General features: G+C 34.2%; 1 protein-coding gene across 1 annotated transcript; it reads left to right on the forward strand.

Moving 5' to 3' along the window:
* The first annotated feature begins 9908 nt into the window (after positions 1 to 9908).
* LOC124362144 (cytochrome c oxidase copper chaperone) lies at positions 9909 to 14074 on the forward strand. The gene is made up of 2 exons (XM_046816375.1): positions 9909 to 10264; positions 13762 to 14074. The coding sequence occupies exons 1-2, from the start codon at positions 10137 to 10139 to the stop codon at positions 13844 to 13846; spliced, it is 213 nt and encodes a 70-aa protein (XP_046672331.1). The 5' UTR covers positions 9909 to 10136; the 3' UTR covers positions 13847 to 14074.
* Positions 14075 to 17150: the final 3076 nt, after the last annotated feature.

Below are 17150 nucleotides of genomic sequence, written 5' to 3' on the forward strand. Positions count from 1 at the left end.
AATATATTACTGATAATTTATTATTTAAAATAGGCTGATTAAGACCGCATGCGATGTTACCGGTCTGGTCTTAGAACTATATGCTGGGGGTCGTCACATAGGTATAAGAACAACTTAAAACTATGTTTACATACAACATGCAATCAAAACTTCCAGTTTACCAAGACAATCTTAACAAGACTACATTGCAATAAATTGTAACAATGAAAATGGTATTAACAGAACAATCGAATATCAACATGCATAATATCAACAAAACAATAAGATAACAATACAGTAACAAACATAACAAAGACTAGTAACAAAATAAATAATTTTAACAAGACAAGAGAATAACAATAACAAGTTACATCACAACAAAGTTACTGAGTATTAGGACCTATAATTAGTTAACAATTTGCTTTATTTTTTTCTTTGAAAGGCGAAAGAGACCCCAGGAAGAAATCCACCTGCCCGGACCACACACCACCATGCCTCAGAATTCTTGCAACGCCACTGTTGCATGCGTAGTTCGTGGGCAGGAATTTGCGGCAGAAAACAGTCCGTGATCTCGTTCCCCTAGGGACGCTCAAATCAAACATTTCCAGGAGAGCAGGGCAGTCCACCAGTCCGTTGATCAGCTTGAACAAGAAGAGAAGATCGAAGATGATGCGCCGATGGTACAGTGACTGCAGATTAAAACGCTGTTCCAGTTGGAGAACAGGCGTTTCCATATAGGCGTAGCCCAGACGAGCTCCCAGCATCCTCAAAAAACGTGTCTGCACCCTCTTCAAGTCTTCTACGTGGGCCAGTTGGTAAAGGGGACCAGATCACAATTCGATATTCAAACACTGGTCGCACTATGGATTTATACAAAACCAGCATTGAGTCGTGTGACTTGAAGCCCCTTGTCGATCTTCCAATAAAGCCAAGGAGAGCATATGCCTTAGAAGTGATGGACGCAATATGATCAGAAGGACTTAGTGAACTGGTCAAAATAACTCCAAGGTCCCTCAGACGATCAACTCTGTGAAGGGGCACACCATCTATATGGTAGTTAAAGTTGAAAGTTAACGTAGCGCGAGTGAACGAGATAACTTGGGACTTGGAGATATTAAGGTGAATAGAATTTGCCACACACCACTCAACAATGCTGGAAAGGGATTTCTGTAGATTCTCCTGGTCATCTGAAGAGAGGATTCTAGCATAAATCTTCATGTCATCCGCGAACAAAAGAAAGGAGGCTGAGACCACTCTGAAGATGTCGTTGATAAACAAGATGAACAACGAGGGCCCAAGGTGAGATCCCTGAGGGACCCCAGATAATACCGGGAAGGGTGCCGAGATGGATCCACTGCACTTCACAACTAGAGAACGGTCCATAAGGTAGCTCCGAAGCCAATCCAGAAGTTTACCACCAACGCCATAACCCTCAAGTTTTGCAATCAGTAGGTCGTGATGAACCCTATCGAACGCATTAGAGTAATCCAGGTATATGCAGTCAACTTTACATGCACTGACGAAGGAGGACATCACAAATTCCTGGAACAGCAGGAGATTCGATATCGCGGAGCGACCAGGAAGAAATCCATGTTGACTCTCGTGTATAAAGGGTTTTAAATAGAATTGGAGTTGTTCAAGAACGAGGGCCTCAAACACCTTAGCTAAGGATGATTGAATCACTATAGGTCTATAGTTACTTATTTCTGTTCTGTCGCCCTTCTTAAAAATTGGAACGACAAATCCAGTCTTCAAGCACGATGGGAAGATCCCAGCACCTAGAAGTGAGTTGAACAGCAAGGACAAATGTAATGCAAGTATAGGCGCGCAGTACTTCAATATCGCAGGAGGGATTTCGTCTGGGCCTGCACCCTTGTTGTGATCAAGATCTTCAAGTGCCCTCTGGACATCAGTGGCAGATAAAGTGATCCGGGAAAGGGTACTGTTCCAACCAAAGTCAAAGGAAGGGATATCAATTGCTGGGTTCGAGAAAACTGAAGAGAAGTGCTGAGCAAAAAGGTTACATATACTTGAGGAGTCACTAACCACAGATCCATTCAACCCCATTTCAAGTGGCATAGAGGAGTTACATTTCAAGTTGTTTACATGCGCCCAAAATGATTTAATGTTGTGTGGAATGCTTTCCTCAATCTTTGAAATGTAGTTCCTGTGGCAGTCTGAGGCCAAGTACTTGCATCTCCGGCGAAGCCTTAAAATATTTCATGATCCAAAAAGTTTCCAGAAGTTTTAAATCTCTTGTGTGCAGCCTTCTTCTCGATTATCAGGTATATAAGTCTTCTTGATAACCATTTAGGAAAATGAGTCTCTGCAATCCTCTTCAAGGGAGTACTCCGTTCAATGATGAACGAGAGATATTGACAAAACAACGAAAATTTAGGTTTCCACTTCATCCGAGTTGTCAATATAGGGGAGACTAAGAGCCTGTAACCGACTGAAGACCATGTTGAAATCACACTTCCTAAAATCAGGTATGTACCTAGTGCACGGACGTGTCGTACGCAAGTCCTGGAGAGCGCAATATCCAGAGCAGGGTGATGTCTGTCTTCTGTAAGAAGAACGTCCACAGCATGCGTGACTTCCGTGGCAGCAACTGACGAGAATACCAGATCCAAAGTGACTCCACGTTGATTTGCTATGCCATTGCATTGTTTAAGGTCATGGAAAGCAGCAATATTCATTATGTGACGAGAAGAAATATCAAAGTAACTGGAATCGTCGAGCCAATCAGTGTGAGGTAAATTGAAGTCGCCAACAATGAGCAAACTATCAGACCCCCGGCCACAGCCAACAGCCTCATCAACAGACTTGCAGAAATTCAAGTACGTAGAAGCTTTATGATTTGGTGGAATATAGGCACAGCCAATTGTTGTATGAGGCACCTTACAAATACACTTTCAGTAATGTGATTGCCAGATGAAATCATGTGGCATTGCAAAGAGTTGTGAACCGCAATAAGCGCTCTTAACCATTATATCGTCTTTGAAGTCCCTGCAAGTCTTATATTGTTGGAATCTCGTCGTTATTTGGAACCTCACCGTGAAATCATATGATATATTACAACATATAGATTATTATTGTATCTCATTTAAGCGTCAGATATGCAGGCTTCGAAGTGCAATGGTTTTTTTTTCTTAAAGTACAAAGTGTATGATTGGACCTCCCCGGGATTTGAACCCGTGATCTCTCGGTTAGAGAGCCAAGACTATAAGCATAAATCTACGGAGGAGGACATATAGATTATTCATGCGGTAAAAAAATTATAATTTAGTAAAAGTCGTTTTTAAGGACTGTGCAAGATCTCATTGCTGCGCACTCTTGCGTTGTGGTACCCTCTCTACAATAACGAAACTTTTATTTTAAAACACTACTATTAAACTTAACTCAATGAACATAAATGTGAACATATCATGTGGCGAGATATCTGGAGGAGGATCCTGTACAAACTTTAGATTTAGTATGAAACTTAATTTCTACATGTACAAGAACGAGTTTCATGAAGGTGCATGTCCAACCATGAAATTTGGAAGAGCGTCATTGAAACGTATTACTCAGTAGAATGACACAATATCTTTAGTCCACTAGGGTATGTAATATTTATTTCTTTATAGCTGCCTGTGTATCTATCCGCAGGACATTACGAGAACTCAAGAATACAATAAATTATAGGCTTGAAATTTTGGATGTAACCTTACGTGGCGTACACCTACCTTGTTTTATAATATATATTTTCTCTCTGTATTTTTTCAAACTCAAAAACACAGTGATTCAGATGTCGGCTCAGATTCCAGTAATATTTCAAAAAATGGGATCAGAAGAAAGATGGTTTGTAAAAAATGTGCTAAGGGGTTTTCTCATAATTCATGCAGGCCAGTATGTTCTGAGTGCGGTGAAAAATTACCATTTTAAATGTACTTCAATTTCTAAGCAAGACTATGAAAAGAATCAGCCATGGTTATGTCCTGTTTGTGCGGGGAGAAAGCGAACTCAACTTATCAGTATCGACGCAGGAGGCAGCCGTGATAAGATAAAGTCTACTGATATACTCGATTTAATGAATGAAATGAGAGATTTTCGCCGAGAAATGAAAGAAATAAACATTGACTTCAAAAATAACATGGAAAAAATACTCTGAATGGATAATAGATAACGGTAACAAAATTGAGGAAGTAGGGAAACAGGTGAGAGGAATCAAGGAGGACATATCTCACCTGTATCAAGAAAACATAAATTTGAGGAAAAACTGTACAGGAACTCACCAACAAAACCAATTTCCTGGAGCAGGCGTCAAAGGAAAATGTGATCGAGATCAATGGGATTCCAGCAAGGATAAAGAAGATCTTCTGGATCTGATATCCAGAGTGGCAGCTGCAATCGGATTTGAATTTCAAGTAAATATGATAGATAACTGTTACCGCTACAGGACGACAGCGGGTGCAGATTGGGAGGCCGGGAGGCATCGTGGTCCGTTTCGTCCGTAAGCTGGACCTTGAACAATTTATACAGAAGAGGAAAGATAAGAGAAATCTCAATACCAGGGACATCGGGTTCATGGGAGGGACAGTCAAATCCGATTTTATGTCAACAACAGTCTCACCCAGGCGAACAGGAAGCTACTCAACAAAGCGCGAGAGGTCAAGCGGGGGAGAAACAGTACACGTATCTTTGGGTCAGAAATGGAAGGATCTTCATGCGCAAGAATCCTGGAGATCGCTTTGTGGTGATTGACTCAATGGAAGTGTTTAGTAAGTTGTGAAAATTATTACGCTACAATGTATTGATTTGTTACATGATAAAAATGTGTATTTGCTATAGTTTGTTTGCAGTGTTATCTGATCTATTTGAGGATCTTTCAGTTGGTATTAACAGTTTCAAATGTGTTTGTTTTAATGTGTTTATTTTTCTTGGGGTTTTTTATTTTAGGATTTTACAAAGGGATCTATATTTTAATGTATTCTCAATTACAAATAAATTTTAATGAGCGTTAGTGTAAATAATCAGGGACCATTTGTTTCATTAAAAGATAAATATATAAAGTCTAAAAATTGTTTAAAGATAGGTCATACCAATGTAGAGAATTTGATGGTCAGAAGAGAAAACTGTCTTTAGTCTGTTTAACGAAAATGTTTTTGATGTTATTGTGTTATCTGAAAACATTTTTAAAGCCTATTATACCTTCTACTCCATATCTTTTGGATAACTATGAATTGATACGCCATGATAGGGAGGGGCAAGGAGGGAGGGGGTTTTTAGCCGTCTATTTGAGGAAGTGTTTCAGTTATAGGGTGATAGCATCTTCACAGGCAATGTATTGTATGAAACCTGAATTCTTAATCATAGAACTATCGCATTGTAATTGGAAGTTATTGTTGTGTGCAGTATATCGACCTCTAAACTAGGGTATATTTCAGAATTTTTCGATGTTTTAGCCAATTTACTTCCAGTGTATAAATATGTCTTAGTAATAGGAGACTTTAACATAGATTTAAGTACTGATCGTGTGTTTTTCGAAAAAAACGTATTTATTGGATACTGTTAAAAATTTGAATATGTCTATATTACCATTAAACCCAACATACCACAGACCAGAATCTGAAACTTGGCTAGATATCATGTTTACAAACGATTTGAGTAGAGTGAACGATTATGGGCAGATTTCTATATCTGGGCTTTCTTATCATGATTTCATTTATACAGAGATAAATTTAAAAAACTAAATTGTATGTAAATAAAAATATAAGTGTAGTAAGAGATTTTAAAAATGTCCAGGTTGATGAACTTAAACAGGAGTGTGTTGGGTTATTATGGGATAATTTGTATACCTGTAATACTATTGATGATAAGGTAAAAGTTCTGTCAGAGACATTGTCAAGTCTGTATAACAAATATATTCATCTAAGAAATGTAAGTAATAAAAGAAAATGTATGTCCGTGGGTCAATGAAGATATCAAAAAATTAATTGTAAATAGAGATAAGTTGTATAAATGTTACGTTAGATCCAAAGATAGAGAAATATGGGAAGAATATAGGGTAATGAGAAATAGAGTTAAGAGAATTGTTAGGGGACGAGAGGAATAAATATTTTTAAAAATTATTTAAGTGAGGAGAGATCAAGTCGAGATATGTGGAAACTCATTAGAGATCAGGGAGCTGGTAAACAATCGAAACAGCTAGGTGATCCGGTTGTTCAGTTGGATTGTCTCAATGATTATTTCTGTTGGCATAAATAATGAAATAGACAGGGATTTGATAGAATATTATAAAAATAAGAGATGTTTGGAAACAAATAATTTTAACTTCACGCAAATAACTGTTGAAGCTGTTTACAAAGCAATTATGGATATATCATCTAACGCTGTGGGTAATGACGATATACATATAAAGTTTATTAGATTGATTTTTCATGAAATACGAGATGTGTTGTTACACGTTTTTAATTTTTCTTTGTTATATAGTAGCTATCCAAGTCAATGGAAAAATGCATTAATTCTTCCGTTACCTAAAGTTAAGAGTCCTATAGAAAACTAAAGATTATAGACCTATTAATATATTGTGTGTTTTGGGTAAAATAATGGATAAGTTGGTGTATCAACAATTATCTATATAGTTAATGAGTGTAATATTTTATGTAAATACCAATCTGGATATAGACCAATGTATAGTACTCAGACGGCTCTGATTAGGATTACGGACGATATAAGGTTGTCAATGGATAAAAGGGAAATAGTAGTCTTAACACTTCTAGATTTCAGTCGTGCTTACGACTGTGTAAATCATGAGTTGTTATTAGCAGTTTTGGAGTCTTATAATATCAGTGACAATGTAGTTCAATGGTTCAGATCATATCTATTGAATAGAAATCAACGAGTAAAAACTAGTGGTGGAATGTTATCCAATTGGAAGATTAATCCTGTAGGAGTTCCCCAGGGATCAACATTGTCAGCCTTACTTTCTCACTTTATATAAATAGAATATATGAAATTATTATGTTTAGCAAATTTATGTGTTATGCTGATGATATGCAGCTGTACATAAGTTTGTAATATAAATAAGGTAAATGAAGCTGTTGATGCAATGAACGCCGATTTATGTAATATTTTCTAGCTGGTGTAAAAGGCATGGGTTAAATTTGAATGCTTTTTAAAAATGTAAGTCTATGATATTGGGAACCTCCCGAACCTTAGCAAATATAGATTATGAAAATGTATTACCGATCGTGATTGAAGGAACAGTACTGAAATATGAAAAATAGTTTTGTAAATTTAGGTCTTAATATGTCAAAACACTTTATCTTGGGCCGAGCAGGTGGATAGTATAGTTAAGAAAGTTTATCAATGTTTATACCAGTTTAAAAGACTTAGTTTTAATCCATTCAGTACATGTAAAGAAACTAATGATTCAGACATTGGTGTTCCCATTTTTTGATTACGCTCAAGCAGCATATTGTGATTTAAATAACTCACTAATGAATAAATTTACAGGTAGCACAGAATGCGTGTATAAGATATATTTATAACCTAAAACTTGATGATCATGTAACTATTTATTATTGGAATTTAAGATGGTTAAAAATTAGAGAAAGATTAGAATATTCTGTGTTAACAATGTTGTTTAAGATATTGAAATATGAAAAACACGGATTATCTGTTTGAGCGTTACTTTAATATGTGTAATGTTCATCAAAGAAAACACTCGTTTTGGAAGCACAACTTTGCTCTTTCCTATTCACAGACGGTGATTTATACAAATTCTTTTCATGTAAAAATCTATTAGACTAATGAGTGTTTTAGACAATAATATAAAAAATGTTCCTTCAGAACAAACTTTTAAAAAAATTATTGAAGGACAAGTTAGTAAAAAGATATGAGTAATGTGTTAATGTACGTCATCCGTAAGCAGGAAAAATTAATTCTTATCTTGTGATGTATGATTTTATTGTAATACACGTTTTATTTGAGAATCGATTTGTTAGCTTTAAAGGGTAGTCTAAAGTTGAAAATTTAAGCATTGTAGAATAAACTGATTAAAATCATATAGATTTATAATAATTGTCTAGAGTAACTCCACTTATGTTTGTTGTTGTTAATTTGATTAAGTAATAGTTTATTATATTTAAAACAGTAAAAAATGTGTTTTCATGTGTGCAATATAAAAAGTAGAAAAACATATGCGCATTTAAGTTTTAGTAAATAAATTAAATAGATTAATAAAAATTGTGTAAACGTTTTCCATAGAAAATAATTGTAGCTAGTGTTTTCTAAATCGACCAAAATTATAAAGTAAAATAATTTTAGTAAAATAATATATTATAATTAACAATTCAATTTAAAGTTTAGATAAAGTTAAGTAAGATTATTATGATTTAAATAATACTCAATGTTTCATGTGTGTTAGTATAAAATTGTGTGCCACAACTCTGTAAAAAAAAAAACAATGTAATTGTACAAATTTTGAGCCTGTCCGGTGTAAGAGTGGACCTCTGGTCCAAACCGGGGCAGGGTAAATAAAGAAAGTATCAAAGTATCTCTCTCTCTCTCTCTCTCTCTCTCTCGTTTCAGCTAAGGAGTTGATTTCTAGGCAGAAGACTCTAAAAGTTTTTTTTCTTGATTTGGTAAGTATGAAAACTCACCTTAAGCTCAGTTAAATAATGAATAAAAAAATGTCATCGGTCATCAATGGTCACAATGTTAACTTTTTCCTTGTCCTTAGTTCTCTTCTTGTACGAGCTAGTTAACAGAATCATCGATTCCCCAGACCTGCTACAGAAAATAAATTTCCAATTTCCCACTGGCACAAGATCTAGAGTCATTTTTTCAAGAACTTCTGTGACAACTTCCTATGCAGCCAACAGCCTGTGATTAGGATGCAGAGACTTGGATGCTTGCTACCAGAACACATTGACTTTTTCTGCGCTTCCTTCAAGAGAGCTCTATGTGCTTCTCGGTGCTTGACCACTCAACTATGAATTTCAAAACACACACGCGGACGCGGACGCGCACGCACATCTGTGCTCGTGTTTGGTTTTTGATGGTGCCTTTAGGGGGCCATACCCATAAGTGCCTTATTGCCTGGCAGTGGGCATTTTTGTTTTGTTATTGTTATTTACTTATTTATGTTGTTGTTAGTATATCCAATTTATCATTTTTATATTGCTCATATAGTTTATCTGTTTCTGTTTGTTGTTTTTATTAGTATTTACTGCTGTTCCTTGTTGCCTTTTGTGGATATTTATTATTGTTGCCTTATTTGTTTTTTAGCTTTGTATTAGTCATTGTTGCTAACTTATTACTATAATTAATTATTATAAATTATTATGCTCGCTTTTGTAGTGGTTGATCTGTTGGAAATAAAATTTTTTAAAAATAAATAAATAAAAATACATTTGTACGAATAAGAGTTTCTCGTTATTGCTTTTTCATTACTTGCAATCATATCCTTTATATTAGGGATAATTATAGGACGAGGTCTTACCTTTGTAGACCTACGTTCTTCCTGTTCGGAATTTAATTAAGCATGTACAGCTTGTTTAATAATGTAGTACATAAAAACTATTTTGAAAGTTTATAACATGTCTTTTCAAACCTTGGACAATATTTTTAACAATCTCTTCATCATCTGAAAGGAAAGGTCTCTTATTTCTAGTTGGATCAAGTTTGGTTTTGGTCGTCGTTTTCATTTCATTTATTCTAAAGGGTTAACGTATGAGGTATCCATTTTGTTACACTTAAGTTCAGGTAAATAGTTTTCGTAACAGAATGCACTAACTAGGCATTTTACTACATACTTTCATTTTTTTTTCAAGCTGTAAGAAAGAAAGTATTCATTATTAGAGAAGAATTGAAAAATATCACCAGCAAAAGAATATTGAACTGTGCTGTCAGCTGTATGACTGAAAAAAAGCAAAGGTGGTTAGTGTCACTGCGTACTTGCAAATAAGCAGACGACAGTTAGTTCAAGATTACTGTCTGTTGTATTGTCTGTATCATTGTTTTTCGTATATTTTGTACAGTGTTAAAACTTGGTGTAATAGTAAAAAAAACAGCTTTGAATCTTTTATTGCATCAGGTCTTAGTTGTCATTGGAACAGAAAACGGTGTACTTAAGGAACTATTAAAATACTGAAAGTTAAACTTGAATAATGTTTTCAATGAATATGATTGCTTCTGCAGAAGCACAAACCATTTTAAGTGGTAGCCGTCCAACAGAGAAGAAAAAACTCAAGCCCTGTTGTGTTTGTAAAGAAACGAAGAAAGCAAGGGATTTATGGTAAGATAGATTACAACAATCAAAATTATAGGTAGGATATTTAGGCTGTTTTAGAAATGATTTCAGCATGGTAGAAATTAGAATAGGCCTGTAAAATGTATGCTGTAATACTTTATACCTATACCTATTATGATTAGAGCTTAAGACATATGTTATTCCATAGCATTACCTTATTGCACTGGGTTACCTGATCAAAAAGTATAAAGGTTTAAAGGGCTGGAGAAAAAAAATAAAGAAGTTTTACTTGCACATTCCAAGTAAAAATACATTTCTTGCATAGAGCAACTTTTTGCTTTACTACATTTGCATTGCGTCATGATATTCTGGTCATGAGGCAGCATTGTATTGGTAATGTCTTATATTAGCCACCGTCTGTGATCATGTGAAATTAAAATAATATGAATGCAGGAGGGCATTTGTAGTTTAGATCTTATGAAAAAATTAGTTCTTAACTATTTTAGGCTCAAGATAGGTCAGTGGTGAAACCCCAATAGCCTATATATAGACTTTGCAAGGTCGGACGTCAAGTGCCAAGAGCCTTTATTTAGGTTCTCAATGTTTTCATACAGCACATATCCATTTATTGATTTAATATCAATACAATTAGTACTATTTTATGCAGAACTATATTTACTTCTAAAATATAACAAAATTTGTTATTTTTATGCAGTTTTTATAATAGTTTTAATGTTTTATAAAGTTGCATTATTCATAAAGCAACTGGTGTAAGTAAGTAAGTAAGTACCTCCAAGTAGGCCTAGACGAGCGACCCTTCAAGTAAGCGTAGATACACGCATCATCTGTTACTTTCAAATAATTAATTGTTGTTCTTTTAGTTTTTGTTTTCATTGATTGCTGTGGATTTGATTAATTTATAATTTCATTCATGAATAGCTATTTCAACTCTTACCTCCAACTGTACAGGTAAGTTTTTTATTGGCAGAATACCTGTAGTGATCAGGAGTATAGGCGACTGGTGGTGGTGATGCATTCAACTCAATTATCGCCGACATTGTTTCCTTTTGGAAGGAAGAATATGATAACCATTCATCATAATGACTTGTAAATTTAAAAATAGTTCAAATAAAGTCTGACCTTTTTAGTACTGTAATTTATTTTGATCTGATAAGGAAAACTCATCCAAAAATAGTAGCCTCCGGATAATACCAAAGTACTGAAATACCTATAAAATAATTAGGTTTGAAATTTTGGTTTTGGTAGTTTAGACAATCATGAATATCGATGATTTAATTGTGTGGGTGGCTGCTTATTATACCGCAACCCTACAGTCTTTCTTTTATTTAAGAAAAAATACTTAGGTGTTTTCTCCTACCTAAGTTAAACATTTTATAATAAAATTATCTTGATCAATGAAAAAAGTTAAGTTTATTTTCTGATTTTATATAAAATGTACAAATAGCAAGTAGCATTGGTATTGACATTCATATTATATGAAAAACAAAATAATATACACTAGAATGTTTTATCTAACAACATTTGCATTTTCATAGTAGTATTCAGTTTTGTACTTTGTTTACTAATAAATATATACATCTGTAAATTGTTAGTATTATTTTACCAATTTTATACAGATCCTTCTCAGTTAAATTTATTACAATGTGATACAGAGGTTTGTCTAGTAAAATTTTTTCAGGTATTTGTAGAGCTCCAAATTTACAAAATGAAAGCAACATCTAGCAACATCTTTTAGGATCCACATTTAATAAATTCGGTAAATCTTAAGCTCAGCGACTACCGCTTCGATCGCCGTAATTTTTTGCATTCTAACACAGGTTAACGTAATTTCACCGAAAAAAATAGTCCCGATTATCGCCGTAGCCGTTTACTCCCCCCCCCCCAAAAAAAAATTTTTGGAAAAAATAAAATTAAAAAAACCTGACTGACAGTGCATTTATTCGTTTTTTTTGGTGTTATTAGTTCGTAGGGCACGTAATTTCACCGAAAAAAGTAGTCCCGATTATCGCCATAGCCGTTTACTCCCCCCCCAAAAAAAATTTTGGAAAAAATAAAATTTGAAAAACCTGACTGACAATGCATTTATTCGTTTTTTTGGTGTTATTAGTTTATAGGGTAGTAGTCCATATACTAATTCTAGTATAAACTCGTCTTATCTTATCAGTAATAAACGCGCGCCGCTTATCTTTTGCCTGTAATGAAACCTGCGTTAGTTCTGTCTGAGTGTTGTGTGTGTAAGCAGTCATGCGTGATCTAGGCTTGGACTTTGCAAGCTCGAGTTAATTTTTTTTCTAAAAGAGCAAGCAGCGCGAAGCGCTGCGCAGCGGGCAAGCATCGCGTGATCTGAATTTTGAATAGGCAAGGTAGGGTCTTTTTAGCGTGTGACAAGAACCATCGCAAGCCATGTCAATAACTTCACTAATTATTCCTTGTCCATATGGGTTTGTTTGTGTACGTCTGGCGGTCAATCGAAGCCGTCCTATAGGTCACGTGACCCGTCCGGCCAATCGGAAATCTTCCTGTTTGTCACGTGGCTACTGTCAATTCATCAAAACGTCCATGGTCGGCCATTGTTTTTAGTTTGATAGTCGAAAATCTTGTTATTTATGTGTTTTGTATTGCCAACATTGTACTGCCGTAAAACTTGTTTTTATATGTTAGCGATAATCGGGACTATTTTTTTTCGGTGAAATTACGTTAACCTGTGTTAGTACGAAAAACCTTACGGCGATCGGAGCGGTAGTCGCTGATCTTAATATTTACCATAAATTCTACTATATATCATCGTTCTCCTATTAACAACTAAAAAGATGAGACCAAAATCATTATTTTATCAGAACAGTGTGCGATATGAGAACAATTTATGTCGTATGTGTTTCATAATTTGTAAAAACTACTCCAGCACTACTGCGATTATTGTAATTACATTGTATGTATCACAAATTATTATATTGTAGTATAGTTCAGCTATGTTTAATAGTTAATACGTAAAAAAGTAATAATTTAATGATTAGTTCCATTACTCAAATACCACATGAATGAGTTTACTTTGTTTGATTTATTAATTTTAAACAATATTGTTATTTAATACAATAGAAAAGGCTGGTAATAACTAATATTGTAAATAACTATAATTAGAATGTTTTCATATTCAATGGTTTAGGTATTTCTTATCGATAGTTTAGTAATTTTAGTTATTATACCAAGAGGGGCAGTGTGTGGATGTGAACGTACACACACCACAGAGTGCTCCTATGGCCAAACAGAGAACAGTCTATAAAAAATGGAAAAGGAAAATTAATCTGGATTATTAATCTGGAAAATTAATCTAGATTGGAATTGTTGATCTAATGTGAATTTAAAGTTTAGCTCCAGTTCACCTTCTTCTTAGGAAAGCGTTTGAAATCTTTGAGCTACTTCATCACTAACTGTTTTCTGGACCTCTTTAGACGAACATGACTCCAGATTCCAAGAGTCTAGTCTGTGATCTTTGCTTATAAATTTATTTATGTTTGTTCCAGTGTATTGGAGAATGGGGAGATCAACTGTAGCAGCTACATTGAAGCTCACAAAGCTTGCATGAGGAGTATGGGGTTCAATATCTAATCTTTCCCCCCACAATTGTGATCTGGCTTTTATTTCTGTAAAAATTATTTAATATTAGCTAAATTTGAAGTGTATTATTTTGATTTAAGTTTAATAATGTATACAAAGTTAACTCTTAGTTTGCTGAAAATTGTTACTCTAAGGTTCAACATTACTGTGTTAAATAGATGTAAATAGATTGTGTGTTAAGTCCTTACAGTTATTTAATTACAGTTGATGTAGTAAAAATGTGTTCTCCTTAGTTAATATACCCTAATATTTGATTATCCAATAACTTGAATGCCTCACAAAAGCCTTTGTGATGGACTTTACATTGTACGTTTCTGAATATCTCTTGGAAAGAGATTACCAAGTAAGATGTTTAACTACTTTTAGATACTAGGTGATGTGAGTAAAAAGAAAAAGAACATGATTTTTTATTCTATACACGATACCAAGCATATACAGGACGTAGTTAAATAATCAGCTTTATTGTATTGTTTATGATAATTTATCATCAGTAATGATCAAACTAGGTTGTAAATCTTGTGTTATCTCACAATAAATTTTAGCTGTACCATGGAAATCATAATTCCTCTTTACAACATTTAATACACATCTTTGAATCCGACAGATGAAATCCAACGTGGAATAACTCATTTTACATTTCTCAAATTATAACCACGACATAATAATGACTAATTACAATTAAGTTGCTAAAATATTTATTTATGCCATGAAGAATTAGCTCATTTCTAAAATAAATAATCCTTGTTTACAATTTTTAATCAAAATACTTTTAAAATTTTCTAATAAAATCAAAAGAAGCAATCACAAATCATTCAATGTACAGAAAGCTCAGAATTTGTTAGCTTAGCAGTAACACGATTTCTTGTTTGTTTTTAATACAAGTATACAAGTTTGTTTAATCTTCCCCCCAGTATTAAAACTAATATTAATAAAAAATGAGCCAAAAACTGTTTTTATTTACTTCAACAGAACATCAACATTTTTCTACTTCTTCCTAAGGAAAATTGTTGAGCAATGACACTTTTTGTCACTATCCAAAATATTACACTTTTTCCATTTCCAAATATATATTTAATTTTATATAAAAAACAAAAACAACTAAATTTATCTATATACACCAATTACATACTGTAATATAAAGCACTATTCACAAATTTGTAATGGAAAATTCCTTGCCCACGTGAATCAAATTAATATTATAATACTAACTTTTCATAAAGTGATTTTAGAGGCATTTGTAACAAGATGTGTTAGTAAGAATCCGATTAAGTCTGAAGCACTGTTTTTAAATTGTGTCATTGTCTGTATGTTCGTGCAGTTAACTTGTTAGAAAGGTCCTACCTACATGTGTAAAACGTGATACACATGTTCCTATTGTTCCAAGGAAGAACTCTATTGATTTTGGGATTTGAAAAGGTTGAAATTAATGGTAAAATAAAATTCATACATTGGTCTTGTGGATATTAATGATCGCAGTGAGAAAATCACAGAATAAACAAATTTCTCAACTAAGTGAGTACTGTAATATGACATTTTATCATGTCATATAATAACACGGTGCTGAAGTTATTTTGTTGGATTGATCGGTAGATATTTGTTATGGTCTGTTGAGTCCTTGGATACTCTATTGTATCAGTTTATTAAGATATTGTTCAAAAAATCAGGAAATTAATAAAATAGAAGCGAATAAACATTGGTCTTTCCGAAATGTAAATCTAGAAACAAGTTATGATTTTAACAGAATTATTATTTAAAGCTTAAGCATATACATTTGTAAGACGTCTACGACCATATTAACTTACCATAGCTATCAGTCTTATTATTAATAAGAATGTCCGTTAGTTGACCGGAAGTGTAAAAGTTGTCTGTTGTCAAACAGTACCTTTCCCCAACAAGTCGTTGCACAGAGTTAGAACTACTTGTGTAGATTTTGGTAGTTTCTTGAAATCAGCAGTAGTCGTACCTGCAAGTCCCTGTGCGTGGCAACTTTCATGCCCTTTACCAGTGTAAATTGAAAGATCACACACGTTTACTTTTTGCCTCACATAGCATATATATCTCTTTATACCAAAGCAAGCTCGCTTTAGTGGTATGAACTGTTTCCATGGCAAACGACCTTTGAATAACAATAAACTCACATCAACTGTGATATCACTTTCAATTTGTACAAAATCGGCCAAATTTTTTGTTTAACTTGGGGTTTGGGTGGGTTCTGTGATTGTACTTGTTATTTGTAAAATGCAGATACTGTTTTATTTGCTTGAATCTATGATAAGGTGTAGTTTGTAAAAATAATGGAGTTGCTATCAAGGATGTTTTACCAATATTGCTCCATTTCAGGTTTTATCACGATCCCCTGTAGCACAACTAGAGCTAAAAATACTCTTGAGTTACGGGCAGCTCAAAAAAAGTTCGGCTCTTTGATTTGTCTGAGCATATTCACCTCTATACCAGTTGGTTTCGTTACTTATCAGCTGACAAGAGTTCGTCTGGTACATAGTTTTCGAAGAATTCAAGCACATCAGTGTCTTCATCAAAAGGTCCAACATTTATGCTTGGTATAGCTGTAAAAACAAATCGTGGAGGAGCTGCAGGAGGGCTAGTTGTACTTATTTCTGTTCACACTCGTGCATTGCTCAAGTCCACAGACGAATCGGAATCAGTTTCTGTTTCTGTCTTTGAACTACTACTCTCACTGCCACTTTTAACTGTTAATTTTCAGAATCACGATCATCGTCACTGTTCTTCTCAAAATTGTTATGATAGAACAATATAGGATATACACTTATAATGGCGCACAAGTACCTTATGTTTACAGCTTTGTGCTAGTCACAGAGTCATGCAGGCGAGCCAATGGTGTGCTGTGCAGTCGAGGTATAATCAACAAAATGCAGTGCGCCCGGGAAGTGCTGCAGTCTCGCGAGAATTCGGTAAACTACATTTGCAAAATCGTGCAAGAGTCTGTTCGCGTTATTCCAATTTTTATTAACAATTGAAGTGGGGCCAAGTTCACTTGGGGTAGTCCTTTCTGTACAAATACTGTAAACAAGTACAGTCAGGTTAATCCGTTGAGTGGTTAACAATTTAAAACACAATCAACTCTCAAACATCTTGCTATTGATACAAAATGGTTCCAGTTTTTTAAATTGTTTATTATACAATAGAAATTTGTAGTACATAGGAGTCAGTAGTGTATAAAGATTTCGAAGGGGGCTCACACATAGGGTGGTTTAGGACGTATGAAATACTGTCTAAAAACGGGCTCAGCAATCTTTCCAAATGAAGTTGTTGAATT

This window comes from Homalodisca vitripennis, chromosome 5 (genome assembly GCF_021130785.1).
Source record: "Homalodisca vitripennis isolate AUS2020 chromosome 5, UT_GWSS_2.1, whole genome shotgun sequence".
NCBI classification, from domain to species: domain Eukaryota; kingdom Metazoa; phylum Arthropoda; class Insecta; order Hemiptera; family Cicadellidae; genus Homalodisca; species Homalodisca vitripennis.